This window comes from Triticum aestivum, chromosome 5A, assembly GCF_018294505.1.
Source record: "Triticum aestivum cultivar Chinese Spring chromosome 5A, IWGSC CS RefSeq v2.1, whole genome shotgun sequence".
Lineage (NCBI taxonomy): Eukaryota > Viridiplantae > Streptophyta > Magnoliopsida > Poales > Poaceae > Triticum > Triticum aestivum.
The window spans coordinates 610,205,206-610,221,923 of NC_057806.1; the positions used below are offsets into that span (position 1 = coordinate 610,205,206).

General features: G+C 44.3%; 1 protein-coding gene across 1 annotated transcript; it reads right to left on the bottom strand.

Moving 5' to 3' along the window:
- Positions 1-14,047: 14,047 nt before the first annotated feature.
- Positions 14,048-15,882, bottom strand: LOC123107944 (patatin-like protein 3). The gene is made up of 3 exons (XM_044529825.1): positions 14,826-15,882; positions 14,672-14,734; positions 14,048-14,312 (listed from the first exon to the last, which is right to left on the bottom strand). Exons 1-3 carry the CDS (start codon positions 15,762-15,764, stop codon positions 14,115-14,117), a joined length of 1,200 nt encoding a protein of 399 aa, XP_044385760.1. The 5' UTR covers positions 15,765-15,882; the 3' UTR covers positions 14,048-14,114.
- Between the last annotated feature and the right edge of the window lie 836 nt (positions 15,883-16,718).

Sequence of the window (16,718 nt, forward strand, 5' to 3'; positions counted from 1 at the left end):
GCTCGATCCTAAAATGCAGCCGGATGCGCGTGAAGCGGACGCACGTTGTGGTGATGCCCCTGGTCAAAGCCAACAGGCCCAGAGTCGTCCTAGTACCAATTTCCCATTCGGCCCTATTTGTACATAAAAGAAGATCCAAATAGAAAATCAAGGCAGACTAGTTACGTATTACTGGGCCTACTCTCTACACGCGAGCGTGCGTGTGTCCTCGTGTTCATGACTTCACGAGGCGCCGCCTACCTGCTTCGAGGAGGGGACGAGCCGCCGATAGATGGCGGTCGCTCACGGCGAGTCTGCCGTGTGTCCGGCCGTCGCCGCTTGTTTCGCTACCGCAGCAGCCTCATCTCGTCATCCCCCAATATTTTCCAAGGTAAGCCGTTACCATATGCCCGGAATCAAAATTGATGAACGGAAAAGTAATTAGGGTTTGTTCGGTCACAAGGGAATTGGGGAGGAGTGGAGAGGATTGAGGTGGATTTTTTACTTGCAGAGGTTTAATCCCTCTCAGTCCCCTTAAACCCCTTCAAATTTTAAGGAACCGAACAATGCGTTAAGGTTATTTCTTCTTTCCTGATACATCATTGGTTCTTTTGATGTTATCGTGGCGCTGTATCAAATACAATCTCTACTAGTACAACAATGCTACTCGAGTAGGCGTGTACTTTATTTTAATCGAAACTAATAGGATTAACGCACTATCCGTAATCTAATTTCTAATTCTAGAATTAATTATTCATTCTGTACTCTACTAACATACTTCATTCCAAGAATGACTCAATGAATTTTTCCTTTCTGAGTAGATTTAGTCGATTTAAAATTTTTGTTTTAAGAAATACTAGACGGATCATGCAAATTTTTGGGCCTCATCTTATATTTCGCACCGGGCCCCTGAATTCCTGAAAACGGCCCTGCATACCAATATTTCGGTCACAAAGAAAAAACACCGGGGGTCCTTTTAAGGTACATAGGTACATCTAATCGGTATGGACAACCCATTTCAATGGACGAACGGACTAGATCAACCAATACTACAACACAGTTCATGTACTATTTAGACTTGGAACAAATCCTGCGTCCCTAAAGGGTATTACACGAAGCCGAAAAAGGTAGAATTGGGACTACATAGGAAGGATGAGACACGAGACTCTAGCGAATCGGCATCTACATCAGTTTCTCAGTTTCCTAACTAGACACCATCTACACCAGTTTCGTAGGTGAGAGATAGGCTACACTTGATTTCCATTCACGGTGATGATGTGAAGGACATCTCATTCGCACCCTTTGTCCTCTCCGTCCGGCTGAGATCCTACCATTCCTCGTCATCCCTTGCTTGGCCCGTATACTTCCAGCGACAAGTGCGTACTAGTATTTGAATCTAGGAACATATATTCTGAAGTAGAAGAAGTTGATATACAAACAGAAAGACCAATGCTTCACCTGCACACATTCATAGGACGTGAGAAGCCTCATCTACATGATCGATTGGCTCGGATAGTTCATGTATCATGAATCAATGAATCATGCTTCAAAGAACTGAATCGAATCATTCATGCTTCAAGAATATAATGATCCAAGCTACAATCCACTCTTAACATCGCAACTAAGAAAGAAATTGGGTGATTTCAATTATGTGAAATGTCGACCGAGTTGTGGAATGCAGACGAATGGCCACATATGAAATGGAGGTGAAGCATAAAGTGGGGGAGCACGATAGCGAGCTATGAGCACACGACATGATCGATCAAAAGACTTCATACACCGATGGGCAAATTACCCCTGCTGAGCTAAACATGAAATACCTAAATTGCTCTAAAATATTAACTTAGACCAAACTAATACTACACCTTGATTCAGTTCTATGAGTTACCGTAAAAAAACAAACTAACCTTGTTTGGAGGGTTTGCCCACTAGTTCAGTTTTCTTGCAAATATTGGCCCAACCGACCGACAAAATCTTCAATAAAATTCTGGCTGGCCACATCTCTCATTCATTCGACACAAATTAGACACACCCTAAAGTCTAAATATGTACTTCTCATTAAGTGGCCCCTTGTGTATGTACTACCAATATATATGTCATTGGCTACAAAAAGTTTGAACTCTATGTATATGTGGAAACGTAAAGTATAGTGGTCCTTGAAGTTTGAGTGGCCCATGGAAAAGGATTGCTAGAGTCCACTCGTCTATTCAAATATGTGTGCAGACGAGTGAATAATTTTGCTGATTTCATTCATCTCACATTGCCACTTTTCTTAACCGCTATTTGCCATCAACTTTTTGTTAAATGGAGCATGAACCTTTGGAGTAAAAATATGAGACTGCAACGGAAAATACATAATTTAAAATTTTATTATTATTATATATTCAAATATTAAAAATATTATATCGTGAAAATTCCCATGCATGTTTGCACACTAGTAGAAAAAGGGCCTTTTGTCCCGGTTCATAAGGGCCTTTAGTCCCGGTTCTGGAAAACCGGGACTAAAGGTCCTCCACGTGGCCGCTGCCTGGAGGTCCACCTTTAGTCCCGGTTGCTAACACCAACCGGTAGTAAAAAAAAAATTATGATTTTTTTTGAATTTTTTTTGAATTTCAAAATTTTAAATTATTTTAACCTCTAATCTCTAATCACCCATCATCACTGCTCAATTTAACCTTTAATCTCTAATCACCCCTCATCATTCCAAATCATCTAACTTCCCGAACGGTCACCCATCCTCTCACTACTCAAGCCTGAGCACCTTAACTTCCGGATTCTATTCTCCCTCGTTTCCAAGTCTGCATTTGTTGTTTTCCTAACAATAGTAAGATGTCAATCCTATTAACCCTCAGGAATTTAGCTTGAGCATGAAGTCACACATTTCACTGTTTGAGTTTTAAACTATTGTTCTAAAAAACAATAATTATTTAGTAACACTAATACTTCTTGAATAAGTAGTTTGACCACAGTTTGACCCAAGTTTGACCACAGTTTGACCAGATTTGACCAAAATTCAAAAAACTAAAATAATTATTTAGTAACACTAATATTTCTTGAATAAGTAGTTTGACCATTGTTTGACCACAGTTTGACCATATTTGACCAAAATTCAAAAAAACTGAAATAATTATTTAGTAACACTAATATTATTGAATAATTATTTAGTAACACTAATACTTCTTGAATAAGTAGTTTGACCAGATTTAACAAAAATTCAAAAAAAACTGAAATTTTAGCATAACTTTTTTTCCTTTTAGAATTTGAGGATTCTAAAAATTTGCAAACAAGCCGTAGGCAGTCAAAATCGGGAGCGGATTTTCGTTCTGAACATTTTGATATATTATACGTTTTTTTCCGACATCGTATGCAAAAGTTATAGCCGTTTTACATTTTCCCTACATTTTTGCAAAACATGTCCAAATTTAAGTTTTTAAATTTTCCTAACTAGTAGATGTAGTAATATAACTACCTCTAGAAGGATTTTATTTTTTGAAGTTTTTATCATTTTCTTTTGATTTATTCGAAACAAAAAGGCGATCCAGGGGGGGTAGAGTTTGAAAATGGGACCTTTAGTCTAAAGGGCATTGCATCCTTTAGTCACGGTTTGTGTCTCAAACCGGGACTAAAGGTCTAATCTTTAGTCCCGGTTTGAGACACAAACCGGGACTAAAGGGCATCACACCCTTTAGTCTCGGTTCATGCCTCAAACCGGGACTAAAGGGCTCAGGTGAACCGGGACTAATGCCTTAGCCGCACGAACCGGGACCAATGCTCACATTAGTCCCAGTTCGTGACTGAACCGGGACTAATGGGCTGACCTAGCATGGACCTTTGCCCCCTTTTCTACTAGTGGCATGTTGTGGTGAGCTTTTCCCTATGCATGGTTGCATATTGAGGTGTGATTTTTCCCATACATGTTGCATGCCGAGGTGACATACGTGCATATTAAGAGAAACATGTTAATGGTGGCTAGCTATTATATATAGATGATATATATGTGCTAAACACTTCAAAAAGGGTTATGTGTTGGTAATATGTGACTGCAATAGACTTCCATACAAATTTTGGTCATAAAACGTAGGGTCCTTTTACAATACACATCTAATCGACATGGGCTATCTACTTAAGTGGACGAACGAACCAGATTAACCAATACTACATCACATTTTGTGTAGTGTTTTCACCATGAACAAATTTTGCGAACACAAAGGGTATTATGAGAAGCAAAAAAAGGGTGGATCTAAGCACAAATATGGAGACTCGAGCCTCCAGAGAATTGCCAGATCTCTAACTGGACACCAGCACCACTAGTTGCATAGGCGAGAGATAGGTTGTGCTTGGTTTCGTCAGTGAGAACATGGCGGCCATCTCTTTTGCACATGTTGTCCTCCATCCAGTTGAGACACTCACATCCCTTGTTGTCCCTGCTTGGCCCCTATACCTCCAACGACGAGAGAATAACAATATTTGAATTTGGCAACATATGTTCTTTAAGTAGACGGAAGTTGATATACAAATACAAAGACCATTGGTTCGCCTCCACATATTCATAGGACAACAAGCCTCATCTACACATCCATCAGGAATCAATGAATTGTGCTTGAAAGAACTGAATCAAACAAGTCATGCTTCAAGAATATAATGATTCAAGCTACAACTTTCTCTTAACACCGCAACTAACAGAAGAAATTGCGTGATTTCAATTATGTAAAAATTGACCTAGTAGCGGAAGGCAAACGAATGACCGCATATGCAGATGGAGGCGAAGAAGAAAGTGGTGGGGTGCCATTGCGGCCTATGAGCACAAAGAAGGATCAATAAAAATAACTCCAAGCACTGATGGACAAATTACCCCTACTGAAGCCACCGGAAAATATCTAAAACGCCCTAGAAAATCAATCGTATATCAAGCTACACATAGATTTAGTAGCAAAATGCATCTGGAAAAAAATTCTCTTGTTTGGATGGTTTGCCAAATTTCTGGTATGCCTTGCTCACTAGTTTAGTTTCCTTGCAAAAATTTTGCCCAACCATGGACCGGCAAATCCTTCACTAAAATATTAGTTGGCCACATGTCGCGGTCATTTGACTCAAACCAGACACAGCCTATAACCTAAATATGTAGTTCGTAATTAGCCTTTTGTGTATGTACTACCAATATATAGGCGGTTGGCTAGAAAAAGTTTGCTCTCTATGTATATGTGGAGATGGAAACGTAAATCAGTGGTTCTTGAAGTTTGAGTGGCCCATGCTAGGATTGGTAGATTCCATGATGCCTCTACAATCTGCTAGATGATAGGACAAGGGATTTTCTGGCAAGATTTAGTATATTCGAGATGCAATCATGCATAGGGAAGCACTCTTTGAAGCTAAGGTTGCATGGTGCTCTACCCAATCATGGCCGTTGATCATGTAATTCGATGACTAAGAACAAGAGGCGCACAATTCATGGTCAGTGAATTTCTCACTTGCTTTATAGCCAAAAAAGAAAAGGTTCTTTGGTTCCATTTAGGCAGTAGACAAGAACACACCAACTTGTCTAGAATAGTGATTAACCACGAGTCCCACTCTCATATGAAAAATGAATAATTAAACCTGTCTATAAAAAAGATCGAGCTCAGCTCAGTATTGTGTTACTCCACTTGTTGGGACATGACTGAAGGTGACAGCACTAGTTAGAGGATAAGAAGGTTAGACAACACAGGGGTCATCCTACTTTGGTTTGGGGGATAATATAATGTCCGTGGAGTGCAACAAGAACCTTTTGAGAAAAGTTACGGGTTAAGATTTCTCATCCGTTTTGCATCATGACATGCATGATTCATGACTACTCATTGCATGGAAAACTACGGACGCAAGAGATTGATGTGATTTGATAATTCAACCAAAGGCTGACAGGATTGTATTGTAATAATTCCTGTTGTGTTGGCTCGCCTAGAAAATGGTAGTTAATTACTTTTGAGGAGACAGTTGGTATGAGTAGGGTTCACCAATAGTACCACAGATTGGTGTAGGGCCAATGTGGGGGTGTAATACACAGTGCATTTCTAATATTTTATTATCATCTAAATATCGTCGATCTCAAGATATCGTGCTGCCTTAGTTTTTCGGAGGAGTGTAAGATATGCAGTGCGTGCGTTCATAGGTTTGACTGTATATGCGTATATGTGAATATCTGTGTTGTGTTGTGTTCAAAAATAAAGTGCGCTCGGGGTGGAAGAATCGGGCACTAGCTAGCTTGGTCTTCCAAATTTTCCCTGGTCAGTTCAACTAGTATGATAATATGGAAAGGGAGAAACAAACAAGTGCAGGCGCACGTTCCCCTATCTATTTGATCAAGCTTCATGAGCCAGGAGACCACGGAAATCCATGGAGCGAAATAGTTTGACCCGATTACATGCATGCAAGAGCAATCGCAAGGAGGAGGCAAAGTGCAGGTTCATTGGATTGGATCGTCTGCTCTACGCCAGCGTCGAGACGCATGCACCCATCGGTATGGTGGTGGCGCCCAACAGCCGAAGGAAGGCAGAGACGTGGCGAAACATGAAAGATGGGACAGAGCCGAGGTGCTAGACCATACTGTTGTGGGTTGTCTTGGATTGTTATTAGCTCGTGCACAAAATATCTTAAGACGACGAGTCGAGTTGAGTGGCTGCAAACAATGCCTCCGGTCACATCAGAGCTAATTTGTTCCCCTGTGTATGTATAAACTGCTCGGTGATGAAACTCGAGACCGCAAAATCATGCGTCGACTGACTTCTCAGCGGAAAATTTGTGGCGAAAGCGCACAAGAAGGAAGGGACTGATCAACCGCCTGGCTTGCACAAAGTATAATCACTGGATGGACAAGGCCAGAAAAGCAAGCCTTGATGGCCGGTCTCGATCGTACGTAGCTGCTGCCGCTGCGCCAGCACCGTCCAAACTAGTGGCAGTGGCCAGTGGGAATGTGGAATTCGTTGCCTTCATGGTGCTCATGTAGATCCATGGATGCCGTACAGTGCTCTGTGATCGAGAGTTACGTCCTCTGCACCTTTAAGATAGCAGGGCCGGCCCTATGTTTTTCGGGGCCCTTGGCCAAGTTGAAAAAAGGGCCCTTATAGGCAATATATATGTACGCATATCCGATCATATTTTGTTATTCTGAGACGTATAACATATAAAAAATTGATAATCACGCAGACTATGTCATATCATGAAAGGAAGACTAATAAAGTAGCAAAATATTAAATATGAGAAACAATATTCCCTGCTAGTTTGATTACCTTAAATAGATCCAAATTCTAATTCATAGACAATAATGCTTCAATTCTTCACGAAAAAACTTCTTCGGGCATTTCTAGAAGCAAAATCATTGATGACAATATCAAGATCAATGTTGTCCAAGATATCCTTCTCAACAGAGCACATGGCCAATCCATTCAATCTGTCTTGTAACATGGTCAACCTCAAACAATTCTTCAGTAGTTTCAATTTAGAGAAACTTCTTTCAGCCGAGGCTACAGTCACAGGTACAATCAAGAGGATCCGATAGGCAACTGACACATTTGGATAGCAATCTACAGCTGTAACAAACTGAAGAATCTCAGGTGCTGACATCAAATCATCTGGCAAAGTTACTTGCAACACTTTTAACTCAGAGAAAAAATCATCAAGATCAACATCATGCGAACTTTTATGAGTAAAAGCTTTAGCAAAACTAGTGCAAGATTTTCGTAGGTTACTATCATCCAAAGACTTCAGATTATTTGAGTTGAATAAGAAACCAAACACATTTTCAAATTCCTTCAGCTGCTTAAACCGACTAGTCAATGAAGCAATTGCGGTGTCAACAATGACAAGAAAGTAAGTAACTCTGAATGATTCAATAGCTGATAGTTGTAGATCATCATCTACATCATTGATTTCATCAAAATGCCTCTTCCTTTTACTTTGACGTTTTGTTTGAAATTTTGGCTCCACACCCATACTCGATGCAATAACTTTGGCACTCTCAATACTAGAATAGAAGCCTTCATCTCTGTACTTCTAAAAATATGAAATGACCCCTTCAATGTGTTTGAGAGTAGCATCGATGCACACAATTTTCTCATGTAACTTTTTGCTAACCATGTTGACAGAAAATAGAATATCATGCCAAATAACCATACCAACTAAAGTCTCAAATTTCCCAAGTGCACTGAACAAAGATTGAGCATCACTTACTGCAGCTGGATCATCGGTAGAAGACTTCTCTAGTGCCTTCAAAGATGATCTTACTTGTGCAGTTTGGAACCTTATAGGTTGCACACTCTTTATTCGACTCTCCCACCGAGTATTAGACAAAGGTTTGAGAGTCAGATTTGGAACATTATCAAGCAAAATCTTCCACCTTTTAGTAGAGCGTGCAAATAGTACATATATACGCTGTATAATACCAAAAAATGAAATAGCTTGTTCGCAAGATTTCGCCATATCGCAAAGAGTGAGATTCAAACTATGACATGCACATGGCATATATAATGCTTTGGGGTTAACTTCAAGCAACCGAGACTGAACACCTTGATTTTTTCCCTTCATGTTGGAGCCATTGCCATAACCTTGCCCTCTAACATCTGCGACATTCAAATCAAGAGAATCTAATGTATCCATCAATACTTTAAAAAGACCCAATCCTGATGTGTCATCAACCTTTAAGAATTCTAGGAAAAACTCCTCCACTCTCGGAATGTTACTTGACATATTGACACAACGCACAATTAGCGTCATTTGTTCTTCATGGCTCACATCCGGGGTACAGTCCAATATAATAGAGAAATACTTGGCATCCTTGATGGTGCGTAAGATAACCTTTTTTCACAGCATTAGCAAGGAGTGAAATCAACTCATTCTGAATATTGTGGCCAAGATAATGATGATGTATTTCATTACTTTGAATATGCCTAATATGTTCTTGCATCACAGGATCAAATTCAGCAATCATTTCAACCGTGCCTAGAAAATTACCATTATTATCTTGATACAACTTCTCATTTGTTCCTCGGAAGGCCAAATTACGTTTTGCAAGAAACTTCACTGCAGAAATTATTCTTAGCAAAACCTGCCTCCACCTCTCTTTTTCCTTTGCAATCTGCCGCTGCATCTCATCATCAATTGTTTGATTTTTTCTTAACCTCAACCTTAGATCATTCCATGTGCTCATGTTTGTTAAATGCTCAAGACTTCTCTCATGTTCTTTGAGTCTTCCACTGATACGCCTCCAGTCGCTTAATCCATGAGACGCTAGCAAAGACCTGCACTAGTTTGATTTGAACAACTTGCAGGCAAAACAAAAAACTTTGTCCAACTCTTTACAGTAAACCAACCACTTTCTGTCAGTAACCTCTTTGTTAGCTAACTCTCTGGAGTAGTGATCATATGAAAAATGTCTACCATCAGCATCTTCAGGAAACTCCAGTCCCAATTCTCGCACCGGCCCCTTTTCAATTAAAATATCCCTTTTGCTATTGTCAAGATTATCCCATGTTCGAGGATCATATATAGACAAAAGAGAATCATCTTGTTCCTCACCATTCTGAGCATCAGGCGAAGGCTGCAAATTTTCCTCTCCTATACTGTTCTCATTAAGATCAACATCAATATCTGCATTTAAATACAAAATTGTAGTTAGTTAGTTACTTACTTCTACAAAAATCGACGCTAGTTAGTTACTTACCGTCACCCAAGGATTGGTCGTTAACTTCATGATCATCGTTTGAATTATGATCATCATCTTGTCCGGGTTCAGATTCTCGTCTTTGATTATCAACAGTACTCAGCACTGGAAAAAACATTTTTATAGCACCTTTTTGTGACTCAATGAATTGATTCTCTAGTTTTTTTTGTTTCCTTTTCGCAGCACCGGACTTTGGTTTCGTCATTGTAACACCTAAATCCTAAAGCTGCAAAAAAATCAATAGATCAATACGACTAGAAAGATGATGAAACTGAAAAGATAAATACGTTTACGCCAAGAAAGCAAGAAAATCAACCGTACCAAGAAAATCAAGACGGGAATTACGGAATCAAGGATTAAAGGGCCACCTGATTGCAGCAGCCGGCGGCCGGCCGACCGGGCGTCCATGCGAGTCTTTGAGAGACAGAGAGAGCAGCAGGCGGAGGCGGACGAGCCCCCGAGGCGACCAGGACCAGACGCAGATGCCGAGATGCGATTCAATCGATCGATGTAGTATGCCAGGCGTCGTGTCTTTTCCTCTCCCGTAGTTGGGCTGGGCCTGTACTGATTCATTTTTTTCAGCCAAATAGATGTATAGTCTTATATGTATCTGATGATGCCCCCCCCCCCCCCCCCGACCGGGGCCCTTGGCCCAGGCCAAGGTGGCCTACCCCCAGAGCCAGCCCTGAAGATAGATATCGCCGTCTTCTTCCTTGAGCATCCAAGCACATACTCGAAAGTTATACAACCGTGCTATACGTACGATAAATTCCCCGTCCAACACTTACGATTAGAGACAAATCGTTGATGATTCAGTTTGTGGGCCATATCATTTGTAGTCTGGTCGTACCGCTGTATGACGAAAATGAAACGTACGCAGAGCAGTTTCGAAAGCTATACCACCTTCGAGATGTCAACATTAATACTGATTCCATAGGTTTGAATAGGCTCCACAAGAAGCAAGCGAAGGAGGAGGCCTCTCTCGTCGTCGAGGAGAAGGAGGAGGATCGCCCTTATGGGCTGGAGGCCACGCAGAAGGATCCTTTACTCGACTAGTGCCCGGATTGAAATCCCAAAACACACTATTTTTTGGGATATCCAAAATGCTCACGTACAGATCCTGTATGAGAAGCCAATGGCTCGTCCACCCCATCTCATCATCGGGCGTCACGTCCTTCCAGTCACCTCTATGTTAAGGAGACATTAGATGAGCGCTACACCACCCACGACTTGGTCGTCCGCCACGGCGAAATCTTCAAGCATATCGACATGGGGAAGGTGTCACAGACGAAGAGCAACCGCACCATCTGGCTCAATTACAAGAAGAAATAGGTGGACTTGGTGGCGAAGAGGTAGCGTTTAGATGGCGTGATATTCGCCTACGCGAATTGCGTCGTATTGGGTCTTCTCCTTCTCAAAAAAGTCGTCCCCAAACTTGACGACGATGATGCGTAGGAATGGGAAGAGGACGAGGTCACCGGACCTTCACACCACCGCCGGTAAAGGACGAGTTGACTCATCACACATTCCTGTGCCGCATGCACTGCATTTGTCGTCGTTATGATAAGGAACAACTAGTGCTTCTTCCAGTATGTCAGTTTAGTAAAGAAAAATGTTGTTGATCAATTTTTCTACCCCTATATCACCACTTTCTAATGTAGTATTATCTCGAATTAGTGTTTTAACCTCTGAAATTGAGTGTGTGAATTCTTGAGTTAATGCACCAACAAACAGAAAAATTAAATAGAAATAAAGACCATATTATGCCGACTTTGTGTTTGTGCACAACAGTCGTAGTCTTCATATCCATATGAAGCACACTCCATCTCTTGGGCCGCTAAAGTTACTATAAAAATTAAGAGTTAAGGCCACATAGAGCATCATGCGTGCAAAACAAGAAAGTGCACTGGACAATGAAAACAGTGGAGTGGATTGGACACGGGAGAGCATTTGTGGCTCTCGGATGCCACAAACCCCTATATGAATATAGCATTAAAAACATATTAGGAAAATTCGAAAAAATCTGACATTTTGGGATATGAAACATGGGTGCCCGTTGTACACACGTGTTCAGTTTCATGGGGAATGGGTACCGGTGGTAATGTCAGTAAAAAGACAAGAAAAAAGATATATGTAGAAAAAAATTGAAAGTAACGTATGTCGGATCATAATTCTTGCGCCGCGGATACCACGGGCATCCGTTCCCCATGAAATTGAACACGGGTGTACAATGGGCACTCATGTTTTGTATCCCAAAGTTTCATTTTTTTATAGTTGATATATTTTTATTGCTATTTTTATATAGGGGTGTGTGGCACCCGAGAGCTTCTGTGTATTTTCCCAACCGACTGTGGTTATTCTACAACCATGCTCATGTACACACGGGTCTGAACAGTAAATAAAAAAACAATTCAAAAAATTCATAATTTTTTAGGCATTGAATATACTCATGTGTGCAAAGTTCGTGCAAAATTTCGTGATGTTTGGACATCTAAGGAGCTCGTGCAAAAAAAAACAAATTTGGGTGTGTGAGAAACTTTGAAAAATAAGACTATTCACGGCCGGTGTTTTTGGTGCAAGCTCCTAAGATGTCCAAACACCTGAGATACAGGGATCTGGGTGGCTCCTCCCCTCGCAACCCTCCTCCCCGCAACACTAGGCGGCTGCCGCCAGCCTAGTCAAGATCTTCTCCTCCTCCCGCGACGCTCCTCTTACCGAGATCCTAGCCGGCCACCGCCATACTCCTCCCACCGATCTCTCTCTCTCTCTCTCTCTCTCTCTCTCTCTCTCTCTCTCTCTCTCTCTCTCTCTCTCTCTCTCTCTCTCTCTCTCTCTCTCTCTCTCTCTCTCTCTCTCCTTTGTCGATCCTCGAGGTGGCTGCCGGACAAGGTCATGCAGCGCCCATGGTGGGGGCTGCGGGGATCAAATACCCGATGGTCTAATGGGCCAATGACGAGGGATCCCCTTCGGGGAGGCCTGTGCTGGTTGCTGGCCACCGAGCGTGGCGGCCAAGGCGGAGTCCCTTGGTCGGACGACAAAGACGGTCGCCTCCATGGCTAGAGGGTCATCATGGATCGGTCTTCGGCGTGCTCTTAAGCAATGGTTGGTGGATGCGGCCATGGATCTGATCCCCATTCAGACCTGCCACTGTGTGGCCCTTGGCCGGCAGGTGGCACATGCAGGGGTCGGTGAGGGGGAGTTGGAGGTCCTCTATTGGCATTTCGGTGGCTGTGTGGGTCTTCATGGCGCTGCTCCGCGCAGATCTAGCCAGCTGCAGAGTCGAGGTGGCGCGAATGCTGGCAAAAATTGTGCTGAATTCGGTCATGGCGGACGATGGGGTCGTCTTTGACATGGTTTCCTTGTCGAGGCATCACCGTTGCAGTCTATATCACCTTGCTCGGGCAGCTCCGGGGAAAACCCTAGATCTGGGTCACCCGGATCGGATGATGTCGACGCCCTTGGTGTCGTTGTCCCTCTTGGGGGCATCATTTTGGTGTTGGTGCTGGATGGAGGGAAGAGTTGATGTGGTGTTGCATCTACCGCATCGACGACAAGGGGTCTCAGCGGCACGGCACGCTGGAGTCTCGGCGATGGACGCATGTGGAGACAAGCGCGGGGTGGCATTGTATGGCGTCATGGTGGTGTCGAGGGCAGGTGGGCCTGACAAGGTCAATGTGTTGATCCCTCCTGAATATGGGATGGCGGAAGGTGGCGGCGGTGGATTCTAGAGTGTGTGTGCATGTATGCACGCCAAGGATCTGCTAGACCGGTTGATGCTCTCGGCTCGCCGTGGGGTGGCTGGGCGAGGCTACCGGTTAGATGTTGTCTGTCGATGAGAGATCGATCAGGGCACATCACTAAGCTTTTAGGTGTAGCGATAAAGGTTGTTGGAAAGATGGCTCTGAATTGATCCATTTATTTGTTTTGTCAGGCTCTATTAAATAATTTAATGAAAATAACTGCATGCAACCACCTTTTAGAAAAAGAGATGTTTTTTTGCCGGATAGAAAAAGAGATGTTTAAAGACTATAAAAATTTGCGGGGCGCGCGATAAAGTGTCACGTGGGACGTGCGGGACCACGAGGTACGAGGCCTGACATACCGGGCGTGTGGGCGTTATCTATTTCGCCCACACGCACGCGTGTAAGAGGGACCGGGAGGGAAAAAGGGCGTGTGTGCGCTAATTATTTTGCCCACACACAGACGTGTGGGCTGGTCCTCTTAGGCACCACACAGAACGTGTGGGCAAATTTCTTAACGCCCACATGTGTGGCAATTATCGGCGTCCTTTATTTTTAAGTTTATTATTCAATGTGTAGATAATAGTCGTGCACCTTTTAAATTTCCTAAATGATAAGTGCCATAAGTGTGACGCTGTTTTAAATTATCAATGGCCCTATGATGTGAATCCATTATATTTCTTCATAAATAAAAGTATACAAATCTAAGACTGTTTTGCACAAGTTGTGATTTCGCGGCGGTTGCGCTCCTTGACGAGCTCGTGCGCGAACTGTTCCAGCTTCTCGGCGTTGGTCTGCTCCGCCAGCTTCTTCCCGCGGAACAGCACCGACTCCATGTTCTTCTGCGACAGCATCTCCTCCGCCGCCACCGCGCATCGGCTCCCCCGCGGCGACCCGATCGCCTGAAGAAACTCAAGTGACATCGATCATTAGGTTAGCCATAGTGGGAATAACTTAGATAGTAACTTAACACACCCCAAAACAATTTTGTTTATGTAACAAGTATTTAATGAGGAGAGATGTGCTTGAAGTAACATAATATGTTACTGTAACATAATGCTTTCCAAGGTAAAATGGGTCTATAAGGCAATAAATGAAACAATCTATGACACTACTACTAAAATACTTTGTAGTGTGGAGATAGTAACTTAGATTAGTGACATATGCATGATACTAGTATAAGTTACTCCCTACTATGACCAGCCTAAGTTTTATTACGACAGTAACACTAGCTAGTAGTTGGTCTGGGAGTGGCACTGACCTGGATGCGGGTGTAGTTGCTTGTCCGGCTATGTCCGAACGCCATGGCCACTGCTTGATCCACCTGCCGCATACATGTCGGCAGAGTTAGGGCAGGATGCATGCAAGATAGGACTACGATGGTACTGAATTCTAGTGCGTAGATGTTATCGTACCATGTCGGACACGCCCTCGGCGGCGATCCTGACGATGTCGGAAGTCGAGGCGCCCTCGCCGCTGCCGATGGAGATGACCAGCAGGTTCTCCACGCCGGAGGCCAGCGGGAACTCGCGCTTGTTGTTGAGCACGTGCGTGATGGCCGCCGCCGTGGGGTTGCCGAGCGCCACGCCGCCGCCCACGGCCACGATGCGGGTAGACCCGTCGCACGACCGCACCTCCACCGCAGATGACGAGCGGCCCGACCCGGCACACGTGGCGGCCCACACGTCGCGCAGGCGGAAGTCGTACGCCGGCGTCTCGACGGCGTCGGCTCGGGAGAAGAGGAACGGGGCCCCCGTGGCCAGGTCGTAGCACGGGACGAGCACCGGCCGCGCCGTGTCCCGGAGCGTGAGCTCGCCGAACACTTTGCTGAACGCGGCGCCGCCGGCCGGGCGCCGGAGTAGCGCGCGGAGGCTCCCGGACGAGGAGGACCAGCCGCGGCGGAGGCTGCGCACGAGGAACGCGAGCGCGTCCTCGGCGGAGTAGAGCGGCCGAGCGTCGTCCTTGCCGCGCGCCACCAGCATGGCCGCCAGCACGCCGCCGGAGCCAGAGCCCGCGGCCGCGTCGAAGAAGTCCGCCAGACGCGCCTTGGGGTCCCCAGTGCGCCGCCTCAGCGACGCCTCCAGCCTCACCAGCGCCGCGCCGGCGAGCAGCCCATCGGCGGCGCGCCCACCGCCGTCTATCGACAAGATGCACACCTTCCCGGCCTGCGCCCGCGGGGGCGTCGCCTTCCCGACCCCCGCCGCGGACGCCGGTGTGAGAGGCGAGCCACCGGCGAAGAGAAGCTTGGGGTCGTCGTAGCCGAACAGGAATTTGCTCTCGAGGATGGAGAAGATCTCGTAGGTGAACTTGTCCACGTCCATGGAGGCGGGTGGCCCCACTTGAGCCGCTTCCATCCTCTGGTCGACGCCGGCCGGAGCGCGCGCGCCAAGCTGAGAGTAGGGGTTCTGCGTTCTGCTGTGTGCGCACGGGGCCGGGTGCGGAGAGCAGAGCACCGAGCAGTTGCCGGCTTTTTATAGCTGCGGGAAGGTAGACGGAGGCGTGGGTTCGTGGCGTTGACTCGTCCGACCGGTTGTGGCGCGAGCCGAGACCGCGCACCAGTAAATATAATATACTTTTGGACTCAACTATAAATCCCACGTCAGATTTTTTACCATGACAAACCAAACGTTTTCTTATGACAATTAATATTTGTCGCTAAATTTGTCATCCTTGCGCCAATATAAAATGCCGTAAAAAATATTCAATTTGCCATGCATAAAAATCTAATGTCAGATTTTATTACCATATACTTTTTCGGTTTTGCCAAACCACATCCATCCGTGCTACTTTTCTAATACAATAATTTATTTTCTTATTTATATAATATGTAGAGTAATGAGGAATTTCACTTATACTCCCTCCATCTGGATTTATTAGGCCCCTTGTATTTTAGGTCAAACATTAATGATCTATTTGAATACAAAATATATAAAGCATGTGCTCGAAACAGTATATTATCGGATTTGTATTTGAGCTTTCTGCGGTATAATTTGTGCATAGTTTACATTTTATTACTTAATTTCATTGTTTAAGAATTCATCAATTAATCAGTTAGTGGGCTAGTTAATTGCTACTTATAGGGTGACCGAATCGAATAGCAACTATTTGTCGCGTTAACTTATCCGGCCGATTAACTGACATGTCAGACTGATTAATTGGTTATCAGGCCTTGAAAGGCTTAAAGAAGGGGAACGTGAGCTAACCGTGGTCTGGCGTTGGTAGTGCTCCGCCTCCAAAACGATTGAGCAAGTTATCTGATCCCACGAGGCTTCGATAATGTCTCTGAGTTTGGACACTTGGATCCATCT

Bases quoted from the DNA above. Each gene is read 5' to 3' on its own strand.
- LOC123107944 (XM_044529825.1), bottom strand. From the start codon at position 15,764: ATGGAAGCGGCTCAAGTGGGGCCACCCGCCTCCATGGACGTGGACAAG. The intron at 14,735-14,825 runs GTACGATAACAT...TGTATGCGGCAG, and splicing joins CCGAGGGCGTGTCCGACATG to GTGGATCAAGCAGTGGCCAT. The intron at 14,313-14,671 runs GTCAGTGCCACT...GAGTTTCTTCAG, and splicing joins GCAACTACACCCGCATCCAG to GCGATCGGGTCGCCGCGGGG.